We start from the raw sequence: 14,248 nt of genomic DNA, 5'->3' as shown, positions 1-14,248 counted from the left end.
AAATGCCGAAAGAATTCATTTAAAATATGACAAACAGTAGCACAGTGCTTGCCCCAGGTTCAAATCGGGGTTTCTCACAGTGACAGGGACACGTCAGTAACATTATTTTGGCATGGAAGATGACCACTAAGATCCACAGTACCGATGTGAAATAAGCACTGATACTGCTGGGTCTTAGGTGCCATTACTTTCTTGATAACCACATTAAGAAAAGAAACTGAAGACTGCAAAACCCAGCAGGCAGGTGATGGTGTTACATTAAATAACGGAAGGCACAGAGTTAACGATGTCGGTGTCTGACGGAGAGAAAAAAAGGAGCCGTTGCACCTGGGAGAGGAGGAGAGGGGGAATATAAAGTTCTATTTTCAGTTGTGTTACTGACTTGTATCAGATCAGCCAAGGGACACAAGCAGAAATTTAAGCATGTAAAATGATCTGAAAACACCTGTTCACGGAGGTATAATATGTTTTCATGACACACTTTTGAAATACTTTGAATAAGAAGCACAGTGAGGTCAACTTAAAGCCACTGTGACAGACAAAATGCTAAGTTTTCAACTTCTATATAACCCCCCCCCCCTCAATTAAATGGTGGTTATCACTGAAATCGTATTTAGCTCTCCTATCAATTGGGAGTGCTGGGAAACTCAGTAACAAAACATTCCGGTAAAAATATCTCTCTTCACTATAATAGGCTTGAGGTTACAGCCTTTCATATTATTCATCAACATGATTCTCATCTTCCTTCACAGTCAGGTTTTTCCTTAATAAGAGACGCACAACCCGCACGCCAAAAAAGCTTTTAAAACCTGCATTTGAAACAACTAATTCCAATATACAGCTGGATACACTTTCTTTGGGCTCTTCTCCCATGGCATCATAATGTTGTTTATAGTTTATTAGAAGCAGCTATCTCAATTGCCAGTCTTGAAAGTTTACATGAACACTTTAGAATATACAAACTCCAACTCATGCAACTTAAAAGTGTGGAGTGCAAAACCCAACACATCCCAAGAGATGCTCTAATTTACTCAGAGTATTTTTCTAGTCATTACATGCAGACCTGCAACGTGAACGACTATGCAGCTACCGTCTTGAGCTGCTATACGACACTACCAGGCAGACTAGCACTGATCTCTACAAGGAGGCAGGTAAGTTAGATAAAAGTTGCTTTTTAAAAAAAACACATTATTTAAAAATAAAACTATTAACAAAATTTGTATCTCAAAGCCTGAGAATATAATCTATCACCTTAATAAGATAACTAATTAAAATAATAGATTAGAAACAGCACATTTTGCCTCTGAAGGTTGAAGAGAAATAGAGTTACTGAACTGGTAGTACCAAGGTACCACCTCCTACCAGAGCCACTAGGACAGAGCCTTTGAGCAGATTTAGATGAGGACACCAATACTCTAGCAAAGAATACCTTACAGGATAGCAGGTTCTCCTAAGCAGGAAAAAATGTGGGGTTTTTGAAATTATTGACTATCTTACCATCATTCTCTTTGAAGAGGCGGTAGGTTAGCTTGATCAGGTAGAATTACCTCCAATTCTTGTCTGTCCTGCTGTAATTCAAGTTATAACTGGAGTCTGAGGAGACAGTACCTGACCTTATCATGGACAATCCGGCCACCGAGTCCAGGTCGCAGAAAGAGATGCTCGATAAGAGGACCTCCATCACAAAACTGACCTGAAAAGTCCCAGAAGTGTGTCTCAAATCAATTCACCCTCCAGGGGCTTAAAATATTGCGTACAATTAGTTCTAGATGCAAATCATGCAATAACTTCTAACATGTAGATACATTATTTGGCCTCTTATTTAGTTTTTCATTCTGCTTTTATTTACAGTTATGATATCCACACAAAAACAGGGCAAAAAAAAAATCTCACCAAAGAAAAAAAATGATAGTAAATACCATTCTCCTTTTCAGGAACAATAAAAAATAAAAATAATGTGAATCAGTATATCACGATACATCATTGCTAAAATAAATACTAAAGCAAAAAAAGAATTCAGGTTGATGATTTAAATGTTTGTCAATTTAAACCATCACAGAAAGTGCTTATTTAAAGCACTGATTGAAATAATTCCAACCCGGAGGCAGGAGATTGCTCCTGCCCTCAAAGTTAAAAATAATATCACCATTAACCTCAGCAACAATTTTCTAATTGCCAAAGATTACAAATCTTTTATGCAACATTCGTCCACAGAGAATTCCATCACTCTGCCTTCCAAAACCACTACTGTAATAATAGTTGTGAGGCAAGTCCCTTTTAAAATAAGTCAAACTTATGTGATGTATTTTATATGAAAGCATAAAACATCTTGCAAAATGAAAAAGCCTGTCATACCCATCTCTTTGTAAATTAGTGTGGCACCTCACATTACTATTTATGCATGAAACATAAGCAAGAAGAGGGGCTGCTTGGAGCTCTTCTCTGACATGTCGATGCCAACTGGCACCATGAAACCAGCAGCTGGTCCTACATTTTGTTCTCTAAGTCCTGAGCAATAAGGACTGTCGATACGTGCCAGCAAACCAGTGACCATCAGTAGAAACAAAGAGGGCAAAGTTTAGTCTTCAGAGCATCCAGAGTTACAAAACTGTTAGTGCTCTTTCAAGAGCCATAAAGAAGCGCTGCCAAAACGCACACTCATGCTCTCTGTTTCTCTCAAACATGCACAGAGAGAGATAAAGCAGTATTCATCACAAACCACAGAAATAACCCTCACACATACATCTCTTGGGGTTTGGATCTCAGGCAGTATATAAACAATGGTACATTGAAACTGATAGTAGTTTTCCTATGGCTGCCTGGTGATCTTGCTACGATAGTTTGTTATTAAATACGTCCAGTCTTACAGCAATCTAAAATTAAGGCAAGCTGCGATGTAAAAAAAAACCCAACCACACACTATTCTCCCTTTTCTCCTCTACTCACATTCTTGTCTTCAAGTCCCAAGCTCCACTTCTCTTCTCCCTCACCCCCTTCCTGCGCTGGAGTCCCTGTGCCTTGTTATTCCAGTAAGAACACTGGATGCTTTCAATTGCATGGCCAGAAAAGGTAGCAACAGCTTTTTTGCAAGCAGTTAGTTAGTAAAAATTTACTTTCCTTGTCATGGTTCAGAGTTAACTGTATCTCCAAGCACGTAGTGCAAGGCCACTCACCTTCACCTCTCTCTAGTGGGAATCCCAGCAGCATCCTGCCCACTGACAAGTGGGCTTAGTCCTCACATGAGCAGCTGTGATCAGGTGTGCTGAGCATCATGCTGAGCCCAGTATCAGGTGATCATTATCATACGGCTTTCACAACAAAATTGCTTACTCTCAATTATAGGAGAACACGAGTTACAATACAACCATTGACATGTACTGTAATCCTACGTATGACTTTGGTCAGTTTGGCATCTCCCAGTTAATGCCACTTCGGGGAAATGAGACTGTCTCCTTCCCAGCGTTGCTGCTTCTCTCCTCCTTGTGAACTAGAGACTGTTTTTATCTACTCTGTAGTTATTTTCCTACTTCTCCCTGTGTGATTTCCCTTTTCTTCCATACCAATAAAGGGCCAAACTTAGGATGATGAGGAGTAAATGTCTAATGAATGTACTAGTTTTGTTCAGTGGGATCATCCAGACTCTCGTCCAACTTCCCTGCTTCTCAGAAGAAATAAACCCACTGTAACCACATTGCATGTATGTCAGATTAAAAAAAAAACATTAAAAGCACCTTCTACATCCTACACAGTGTCCTATACATCTGTAAAAAGACCTAATAAATAATTTTTAAAAAGGCTAGAAAAATTAGAAAAAAAACCATTCACACTCAAATGCAGGAAAGCAGATGAAAGCTCAGGGATGTAAACATTAAGAAAACTAAGGAGACAAGCATGTTTCATCCTCCCCTTCCTCCTACTCCCACACTAAGTTTCCATTCCTGAAGCACACAGCCTTGGATAGACATTTTATTTAATGCTGATCACCATCAGATATTTCAATACCTCAGCTTCAGTGTGTGTTTGGAGGAAACATACATTTCACGGTAAGTTTAGGCAATTCTGTGGTGCAGTCCATGCGTAGACTATCTGCAAATAAATCATGTTCCTGTTTAAAATGCAAGTTTAAAGAAGTGCAAGTGAGCCGTGGCACACCAGAGAACTATATTATGGGCCATGCACTTTCACTTATCAGAAGAAATGCTTCATGCCCTCCAGCAGTTTTCTATCTGGTAGAGAATGAAAAAGTAAAGAGATTTATTACATTAAAAAGCGTATTGATTGAAAGCAGTACTGTATGACAGTTTCAGCTATTATAACAGAACTTAATAAAATCAAATGTTTACCCCTGAAGGGGATTTAGGGGAGGAAAAAAAAAAAAAAAAGCCTTTTCAACTTTTATGACAATGAGAGAATTTGCAAGGGATAACATTTTAGCACTGAAAGTAAATGCAAATAAATGTTCATTTCTCCAGGGGAGCTTTGAGGTTTGCCGACATGACGTGCTATGGATAATTGCATTGTGGATTAGCAGTTAAAACACGTACTTTGATTGTCTGGCTGGAGATGTCAGCTGCTCACACAGCTGTGAATCAGACAAGGTCGGAGATGATGAGAGCCGGCAATGTTTCAGCATCATAATCAATTTGTATCAGCAGCAGCAGGATTGGTACTCCGTGCTGCCACGCAGCTCTCAGAACTTCGTTACGGCACCCAACCGAAAGAACGATGCTCCTTCCTCTCCCCTTGTCGTGTGATAAGCAAAGCGGACAACTCAGACGCTGCTCTCCCTGGAGCCTGAGGCCCTGTCCCAGCTCCATGCCATATGTAACCACCTGACAGCTACTTTTCTGGAATGACTTTTCTACAAGAGTAGAAAGGTAAATTTTTCCATTCAGATCATTTTATGGCCTGCACATTACTCTAGACCTGAAAGGCTAGTCTTAACGAGTACTTTCTGTTCTTTTTGTTTCTTGAACGTGATCAAGATAGTTCACTTATACTAAATCAGGAACAGCTTTGCCATCTAAATATCAGGCCTTATGGCATAAATGGGCAGTTATTTAAACTACAATTTACACACTCTCACCAGTCTCCCCTACTTACCCTGACTCGAGTATTTATTAGTATTCTGGCATCTGCAAACCTTTTTTCTTGTAAGCTGCAATGAAATTTACATTTTTTTAAAGCTATGCTGCTTTCAAATGAAATCTCTACATTTGGCAGTAAGTTTTAAACTGCTTTAATAAAAACACTAGCTGAAGTGTTTAACACTAGCTAAACAACAGGAGTAGAAGCGCACAAACAGCCCAAAAGAAAGAAATTCTCCAACTTGTTGCAACTACTGATTCTGCATACAACTTGTAACAGCCCGGAGATCACGAGCTGTCTGTATTTACAGCTTTGTCAGGATGGAAACTTCCTTTTGGACTTATCTGTCATCTTTGTTGTTTTATTACCTTCAGGGTTAACTGAAACTCTAAGGGGCTAATAAAGACAAAGGGTCATTAAATCTTCATGATCTTCCTTTATGTGGAAGATCTCTTGGGCTGGCCATGAGCCAGAGAAACTGGTCTGTCCAGCTAGACTGGTATCTAGTAACAGAGTCACTGACGGTGAACATTGATGATAACGGTGAACCTGACTAGGAAGTCAGCAGCCAAAAGGAACTTGTAGTTACAAAAGCTGTTTTAAAGAAAGAGAGCCTCACTCATTCCTACTCCCTGTTTCGGAAGGCGGTGGCACAGGGCATACATTCCCAAACTTGTTACAGAGGTTTTCAAACTGGGCACGCACGCACACTGCTAGGAACATACAGATCATTTTAATCAGCATGGATGTGCCACACAGTATGAGCAGCAACAGCTCATATTACTGCTTGTCTTTGGCATCCTGCTCCGAGATGCAGGCTGAGCACCCCAGCGCCGCTGTACAGCTCCTCCTGGGCCTGCTTGGGTCCCAGCAGACGCAAGGACCTACCCGGTGCAAAGACCCAAGGGCTGGCATTGGGCAAACAGAGCATGGCTTGTTGAGGTAGAACATCCCCTGAATGGATGAAGGTGTAAGGTTCATGGGATGCTCGGGTACAAAAGCATGGTCACAAAATTGCCTGGACAGCAGGGGACATGGGCATGTGGGTGAGGAGGCTTGCTTTGCAGGGGCACAGAGTCGGGAGGATGGCAGTAGGGTCCAAAGGGTGGGTAAGTTCGCTTAAACTGTAAGGTTTTAACGAATATTACAGTGAAGAAGTGGAGCTAGAGGCATGTGACTTTCTGTGCATAATTATAGCAGCTGCTGCCCTTAAATTAGTTTTGAGAATTCTCCTTTCAAGGGCATAGATTCAAACCAAAGTGCACTACAGAAGGAGTATATAAGCATTTTGTTCCTTTTTCCAGATCTGTCAGTATCTATGCTGTGCTTAAAGTGAAGAGCAAGCTCTGAACCTTGAGACCCCAGAAACATTAGTGCCAGATACCTTTGGACTGCCTTTCTGGGTCACAAAACTTGACCGATCTCACGCGCGACCATTTCCGAAGAGATCAGCACGTTCAAAGGCTCCTGGGGATGGGGGAAAGGTGCAGCACTGCCCATAGTTTCGCTTCTGTGAAGGCAATACCTGTGTGCTGAGGAAGCACGCTAGATGGGCCAGCTGAAGAGGGACAGGGCTGAAGAGTCCTGAGAGCAAGGGAAAACTTAGAGGTGCCAGATCCAGCGCCTGGGAACCCAGCAGCTAGTACGGGGCCTTCCTACAGGGCCAAGGCTGCTGTAGAAAATTGCAGCCACTGGCAAAAACTAGACAGCAGCAAAACAGAGCACCCATATGCCAGGAGATTGTTTAAAAAGTGAAACTGCCAGAAGCCAACACTCAGTTTTAAGGAACAATTTACACCATAAATATTTGGATCTCTAACAACAGGGAAGAAGGAGAAATACTGCTCTGGTCCAAAAAAGGTACTGAAAGCATGACACTCAAGACAGAGCTAAAGCAATCTGCTGTTTTAACTAACCCCACATGACAGAAGAATCCAAATTTTCTTTCTCTCACACTGTTAAATACAAAAATGTCCAAGTTCCTGATCTGCAGAATGGAATTGATCAAAATCCAACTGCCCCAAAACTGTATTTAAATTTATTATACATCCAGGCTGGACACCAGGTCAAGCAGGACTAGCTAGCAAGTCTTCACCATTGCCTATGTTGTGTTGTAAGCGGTATCGGTAGCATAAATCAGCACATTTTTAAGCAATTTAAGATGTTGCTCATTTCTGAGCCTTGATCCGTCTTTAGAGATTGCTTAAGTATCTAAGGACGTGGCCCCAGCAGTGCCACCGCAGGGTATCAAGTTAAAAAGCGTCAGGCACTCTAACAACTGTGGTCTGAACATTCCTGTTCGGTAGCTGTGAAATATCCTGCCCATCTATAGCGATGGATAAGCTGCCGAGCATCGACCACGCAGCAAGAGCATACACACAAACACTTCCTATGGAGTAGTCGGAGTTACTCAAGTTCATGGAGAAACTTAAATGACTTTCATAATCTGAAAGCATCTAAGAATCAAAATTGATTTAATTAAACCAGTGGCAATCAGTTGACTGCCTGTGTGCCCAAACATGGAAGCACCGATCCAAGCCAAGCTGGCAGACTACATTTAAAATTAATTGACTTTTTGATTTTTATAAAAATTGAAAAAGACTCAATGCTACACCCAATGATACAGCTGTGAATGGCAGCGATAAGAGTTCCTACTTCCAATTACATATTTTTACGCCATTTTAATCAATTTTAAGTCACCGTTTTGTACAGCAAATGAGCATACAGTGCAGACCTAAAAATCAAATAAGCGTGGTTTTGTAGGGTGAAAATCATAACCCTGTAACATGATATCCAAGAATCAAAACTTGGATAAACTAAACAAAATGACAGAAATGTTCCTATATATCATTTTGGCTTATATTTTAGGCCACTCGCATGGAATTTATAAGCAGATTTGAGACTTGCATATCAACATGACCTTACCTATGTAAATATTTATTCAAACATTTAGGCACTTTGCATAGGATTCTAGATTAGAAACCGAAGGGAATTACTATAAAAGGAAAACCATCCCAGCAGTTTCTTTTTAAAAACTGCAAAGCCTCAGAGACGTCACCTTACAACTAGGCTATAACATCCATAAAAACTCAAAGCTGTTGTTTGATTTATTCTTATATTTTATAAAATCTCAAGCCATTAATCCCTAATGGCCTTTACTCAAAAGTATGAGAGAGAAATTTTCATCACTGAGTTTGCTTAAGTAGTTCAGTATCAGAGGAACAGATTTTAAATTAGAATTAGCAGATCCAGATAAATTTAGAAAAAATCCAAAATTGTTAGCTTTCTCTTCTTTCAACACAGCATAAACACCTTCTGCTATTAGGATCAGAAACTAAGAAAAAAGAAAAAAATCCAGAGATCACCAAAATAAAAATATTAGCTCATTAGTTCATATTTGGTAGAAGGCAAACATTATTTTCCAACTGTCAACTATCATCTCCAATTAAATGGAATAAATTTCCCTCTATCAATGCCTGAAAAGATGTTCATCGTTGTAGCACAGCCTACACCCAGGTGAGTTCACGTCATCAGTTTGTGAAGGGGTTAAAAATCATGTTAACTGGTATGAACGCAAGTGTACAGACACTATGTCCTATTCTGACAGTATGATTTACAGCTGCTCTGCCGATATCCTCATGTTTGGTAAATTCACAGTAGTTTAGCCCTTCGCCTTCACTGAGGACTAAGTCATCTCATATTCATTAAAGGAGGAGAATATGCACACGAGCTATTACCATGGTACGCAGCATTTCAGAAGTTCCCTTCCCAGCCTAACCTCGCGGCAACTGGTTTGTTGTGATGGGCCTGAAGACAACAGCAAGTTCACCCCAATGAATCAGGGAGGAATTGATCATGCTTTCAAGGATGTGTATTTTAAATGCACAGCAGGCTTATTTAAACACAGCTGGCACAGTGCCCTCTTCTCCAGGCCCTACCTCAGCATTCACGTTTCCATAGTCTCAGAAAACACTAGTAAGGACTCTCACCATTATCTTCTGACCTTTCCCTTTTTTTTCGACTTTGTCAGTTAATCAGTAACCAGTAACTTCTGCCAACAGTTTGTGCTACTGATTTCAAGGTCCTGTGGCACACAAAGCATTACAAGATTCTGCATGTGGTTACAAACGCTAGCTATTTATACAGCAAATTCCCTCCTTTCACATTTAAGCTCCCCAATCTTTCCCTACACTATGAATAAAAATAAAAAGGTGTATTTCACATACTGCAACACTATATCAGCAACTCTAAAAACCAATTATATCATGCAAAATGCTCTTATCCACACCTACAGATCATAAGGAACAAGCCTTGCCAGGTTCCTATTTAAGGAGGCAAAGAGAAATAAAAAGAGCAAGACATTTTTTATGAGACAGTTACTGAGCTTTAATTTCCCACTGTCGTTATCCACATCAGTTTACGACTGCAAACAAGCACAGGCACCATATAAGGTACTATCTATTACTAGAATTATTTTTAAAGTCTTCACCTCATAAGGTTAGGAAAAAACAATGATATGCAACATAGCCATAACCATAAAACTGCAGATGGTAGCTGAGCTATTTTGTTCTTGTCTAATACTGAGATCTCATTAAACTGAGTGCTTAAACCTTAAATATTTGAGAAAAGAACCCTTTAGTAAATGCTAGTTCAAATAGTTAAATCATTCTGATTAAGCATCCATCCTTTTCTTTGCCTAGCTTTCAAGCTCATTGTTTGTTATTTTATCATTTATGTAGTTTGCCACTTCTCAATCTTCCAGTCTAGACAGCCCCAAAACTTCTAAATAAAGGAAAAAGGGAAGGGGGGGGGGGGGGGGGGGGGGGGGGCAGAGAAGAGCACTCAAGCAATCTTTAAGCCTTATAAAGAAGCTGATGAGAGAACAGACCAATACTTTCTTCTCTTCTTTTTTGATTCTAAGTTAGATCACCTTGAAGACTCCTTTGGCGAAAGTCATTCAGTGAGACAACAGACAGAAACTTTTCTTCATTCTTTCTAAGTCTGCTTCTCTGCCCTCTACCTGTTCTGCATCATTATTATTATTATTACTCAATCTTCAAGAAACAAACTACCTTTTTATAAAAGGAAGACTGCACTACACACCATGTATCGAGTTTTACCTCTGAAATATTATTGCCTTTAACAAGTAATTGCAGCCACACACCAGACTCTTAGCTGTAACACAGAGCATTAATAATTATTTTTGCTTATTGCTTTCTCATCAAGCCAGCCACAAAATTTAAGTAAATGGCTGCCAACCTATTCAGGCTAAAACTGTAAGATGGAAGAGGAAATGACATAACAGAAAAGTAGAATTTATGCAAAACGTTGGCAATATTCAAGCAAAACTCAGAAATCTTCATAAATTAGCACTACACAGTAATTCATATTACTTGAATCATGCTTCTCTATCCTTCCACTTCAACATGATACGGCAGGAAGTAATTAATGGAGACACACTCCCTTGTAAATAGCTGGAAAGAATTAGTCTAGCATCTCATTTGTGGTATTGTCTGTTTGGAAAAACAATTTTTCCCCATATAGAACAGTTTGTTTCACATGTAACTCTAAAGATTAGCAGTTCTTTGTTCTTTAAATACACATGAAGAAATTTAATGGGAGCCCCTAAGGAAAATTTAATCTTCACAAAGGCTTTGCTACATATGTAGGTAAAGTGTTCCACAGAGTCATTTATCTTTTTAAAAAAATAAAAATAAAATAAGACATCCAGAAAACCAATTTAAATAGAGACCTGAAACTTAGTATTATGTACTATGGATTAAATAAGAGCATTAATTTTTGCTATTTCTTCTACCTCCCCTCTTTTCTACTCAAAACTACAAACCCTGTTTAGATTAAAGCCTATTTTTCATAATTTATTTTTTGCTGTATGCACAGCACACAGTTCATGCTCTTCTGATCAGTTTTACATAAAATCTAAAGCTAGAAACTAGTTATGTCCTCAATGATTAGGCACTTATTTTTGTAGGAGTAGAGGCCACTAAGAACATCTGGGGATTTCATTAGAGAGATAAATAAGAGATACTAGATATATACATTTTAAAAATATTAACTTTAGTGAGGTTTGGAGAGAGATCTGCTAAACCTTTCAAAATGACAGGCCTCTTATATAAAAGCCTCATACTTTGCCAGTGAATCAATTAGAGAAAGTCCTGGGGAATCAGAATACAGAAGGCAAATGAGCTTTCCACAGATCCAGTGTTATCATTAATAGATCTTATGGATGTAATTCCAAGATCCACAACAAAACAAACAAACAAACAAACAAACTATATAGGGCACATTCTTGTCATTTAGCTACTCTCTGTGTCAGTTTTGGATTATTTAATATACTGTTTGCAATCAAGTGTAGGGCAAGATACATACGTGATACAAAATTAAAGAAAGAAATAAGATCTCTCTTTCACAATGCCAAAGTCTAAGCACGTATATCATACTTCTATCTGTAACAATCTCAGAATGCTGTTTAAAAACATGACACATGTATTCCTGCAAACTTGTTTTGGCTGATCAGTTCAGACAAGGAAAACTGTCAGTTTAAACAAAGGGGAAGAAGGCAGAAGACAGAGCATAAGCACCTTCCGTCTAAAGCCTCAGAAAACAAAAGAGCCAGATGTACCAAATATACACTGATCAGAGCTAATATTCCTTCAGCAGAAGATGTGTACCAGTTTGCGATACATATACATTTCTACCTGCATTCCTCGAAGGCCAAGGAATAGTGAACTGGCACAAGTATGCCAGTAAGAGTTGGCACAGCTGTGCCCCAATTGAAATCAGACATAAAAAGGAAAACAGGGTTCAATCACAACCAGAATTTTTTATGAAGCCAACAAGCTTCAATATCCAAAGTGTTTGCATTATTTTAAAGGGGGCAAAACGCTAGATACCGCGAGACAGCAGTAGGACAGATGACTGACTGCCTTTACAACCATGCAGGCAGCAGAAGAGCAGTTTTTTGATGATGTGCCTAAGGCCTGGATTTTTCGGGCAGCACTTACAGGTTTAGAGGGGTAGCAGCTGCCATCCCTGTGCTCCATTAGTGTCTGGTCACTGCCAGAGCTTTTCTAGGAAGGTCTCCGACTCACTGATGTGTGAAAGCAGCTGGAGGAACACCCAAGCTCTCTTGCTGCCTTACCCCTCCTCGGCAGGAGCACTTACGTGAAAAAGTTCAACGTTTCTCTCTGGCTTCCATCATCCCAGCCAAACCCATAAGGTAATCTCATACCCAGCATAATGTTTGCTAGAGCTAATCTGTCACCCAAGGACAAATTCTTTGTCGTTTTCCACAGTTATGAAACATGTGCTTTGTGCTATGCAAAAAGCTACGTGGCAGCACCACAATCCTAAATGAAAAGGAAGTTATAGTTTCAACATTTGTCATCTGAAACCAATTAAGTATCTCATCAAGCTGTAATACTAATTACATAGCACAACCTAAAGGAAATCACCCTGCCTTAAAAAGTTAAGAGGTTAAACACCAGAACGTTTCAAAATGACAGTTTTCCTGGCTTTCCACTAGGGAGGGGACAAGCATGACAGCACAGTTGTAACGACTTAAAAACTACCTGCAATTCGCAAACATGATACTCATTCTCAGCGAGTCGCTGGTTCTCACTTGAGAGTGAATTACTGCAAAGACACGTTTTACGCACACCAGCTTTAAGGCTGCACACACGCCTGCCTTTAAGTGGACTCCTCTCTAACCACTGCCGACGAGCCCAGCTCCTGACAGGAGGGGGGCACCAGCCCTGTGCCAAAAATCAGATCACACCACACTTCGCTGTAACAAAAGATGAATCCAGGGAGTTTGTGCTCATCATCGTTATTCCACGCACGTAAGAGCCACCTCCAGCGGCTTTTACTTCAGTTAAACCTTTACGACTGTAAAGGGCAGAGGGGGTATAAACACATTTATACTGCGCCGACAGTGGAAGGGGTAATGAGAGATAAAGGGAATCGAGTCTCTCTCAATCCCTATTCAAAGACTCCCTCCCTTCCCTCCAGGAAGCAAGGAACACCCCCCCCCCCCCCCCCCCCAACAATGTCTGAAGATAACAGCACAAACCTGGTGGGCAAGAACACGTCCATTCCTTGCCCTGTAACCATCCTCCCCCCCACCCACCCCTTTTTGTTTTTTTTTCCAGCTGAGCACTTGCCTCTCCTCCGTGCCCATCAAAAATCCCGAAGATGGAGGGGTGAGTCTTGTTCACCAGGTCAGTGATTACTTCGAACCTGTCCTCCATGTGATCCCTCCGGCCTTGGATGGAGTAGACAGCCACGTTGTGGCTCTTGAACTCCCAGGTCTTGGAGAACTCTGCGTCCAGCACGTCTAGCCCCCCGAGCCTGTCATTCTGCATGATCTCGGCCACCTTGCCCTTCACCATCTTCACCGCATCCCTGCTGGACTTAACAATGGTTTTCACCTCATCCGTGTGGAAGAAATAACTCCACAGGGCCAGGCTGATGCACAGCAAGAACAGGGTCTCCGGTCTAAGCAAGAAGTAACGCATGATCCGACCCAGCAGAGACAGCAAAGTCATTGTATCCTCTATCATTTATTATCGAGACCGTGTATCCCCACACCATGCAACGCGCACCCCGGCGGCTGGGATGGCTCTGAGCCGAGGCAGCGAGTCAGTGCATGCTCCGCTGGGGCGCAGCCGGCGGGCGGGCAGCGCCGAGTCCCGCGTCCCGCCGCTCCCTCCTCCCGGCGGCGGCCTCGGGGGGCCGCTCCGCGCACCGCCGCTGCCGGGCGGCGGCCACCGGCGCGTCCCGGCCCCGCGGCACCCCGTCCCTCCCGCCGGGGAGCCGCACCGCCAGGAGCGGCGAGGAGCGGAGCGGGCCCGGCGCGGAAGGCTCCGCCGGTGCCGCACCCCCCGCGGCCGCGGCCCCCCCTCAGAGCCCGAGCCCGCCGCGGGCGCCCCTAGGCCGCTGCTCCGCCTCCGGGCCCCGCGGGAGGCCGCCGCGCTTCGCCGCTCTCGCAGCTCGCCCCGCCGCGTCGCGGAGCCAGCGGCCGGCCGCAGCGAGGAGGTGCCTGGCAGGGCCGCCCGCGGGTACCTGTCTCCCGTGTCCCCCACGCCTTGCGCCGTCCCTCCCCCGGGGCGGAGCGCCGCCGCCGCCGCCTCCTCGTCCGGCC

General features: G+C 42.2%; 1 protein-coding gene across 1 annotated transcript in view; it reads right to left on the bottom strand.

Annotated features, from left to right (window-relative positions):
* The window catches only part of PPM1L (protein phosphatase, Mg2+/Mn2+ dependent 1L), a 99,069-nt gene extending 85,289 nt beyond the window's left edge, over window positions 1-13,780 (bottom strand). The window contains exon 1 of the mRNA XM_050902516.1: window positions 13,269-13,780. Coding sequence (XP_050758473.1) covers window positions 13,269-13,667 — 399 coding nt within the window. The 5' untranslated portion in view covers window positions 13,668-13,780. The remainder of the gene's footprint in view (window positions 1-13,268) is intronic.
* Window positions 13,781-14,248: the final 468 nt, after the last annotated feature.

Source organism: Gymnogyps californianus, chromosome 10 (genome assembly GCF_018139145.2).
Source record: "Gymnogyps californianus isolate 813 chromosome 10, ASM1813914v2, whole genome shotgun sequence".
NCBI classification, from domain to species: Eukaryota; Metazoa; Chordata; class Aves; order Accipitriformes; family Cathartidae; genus Gymnogyps; species Gymnogyps californianus.
The sequence above is the reverse complement of the archived record's forward strand: the minus strand, read 5'-3'. Positions and strand labels throughout refer to the sequence as shown.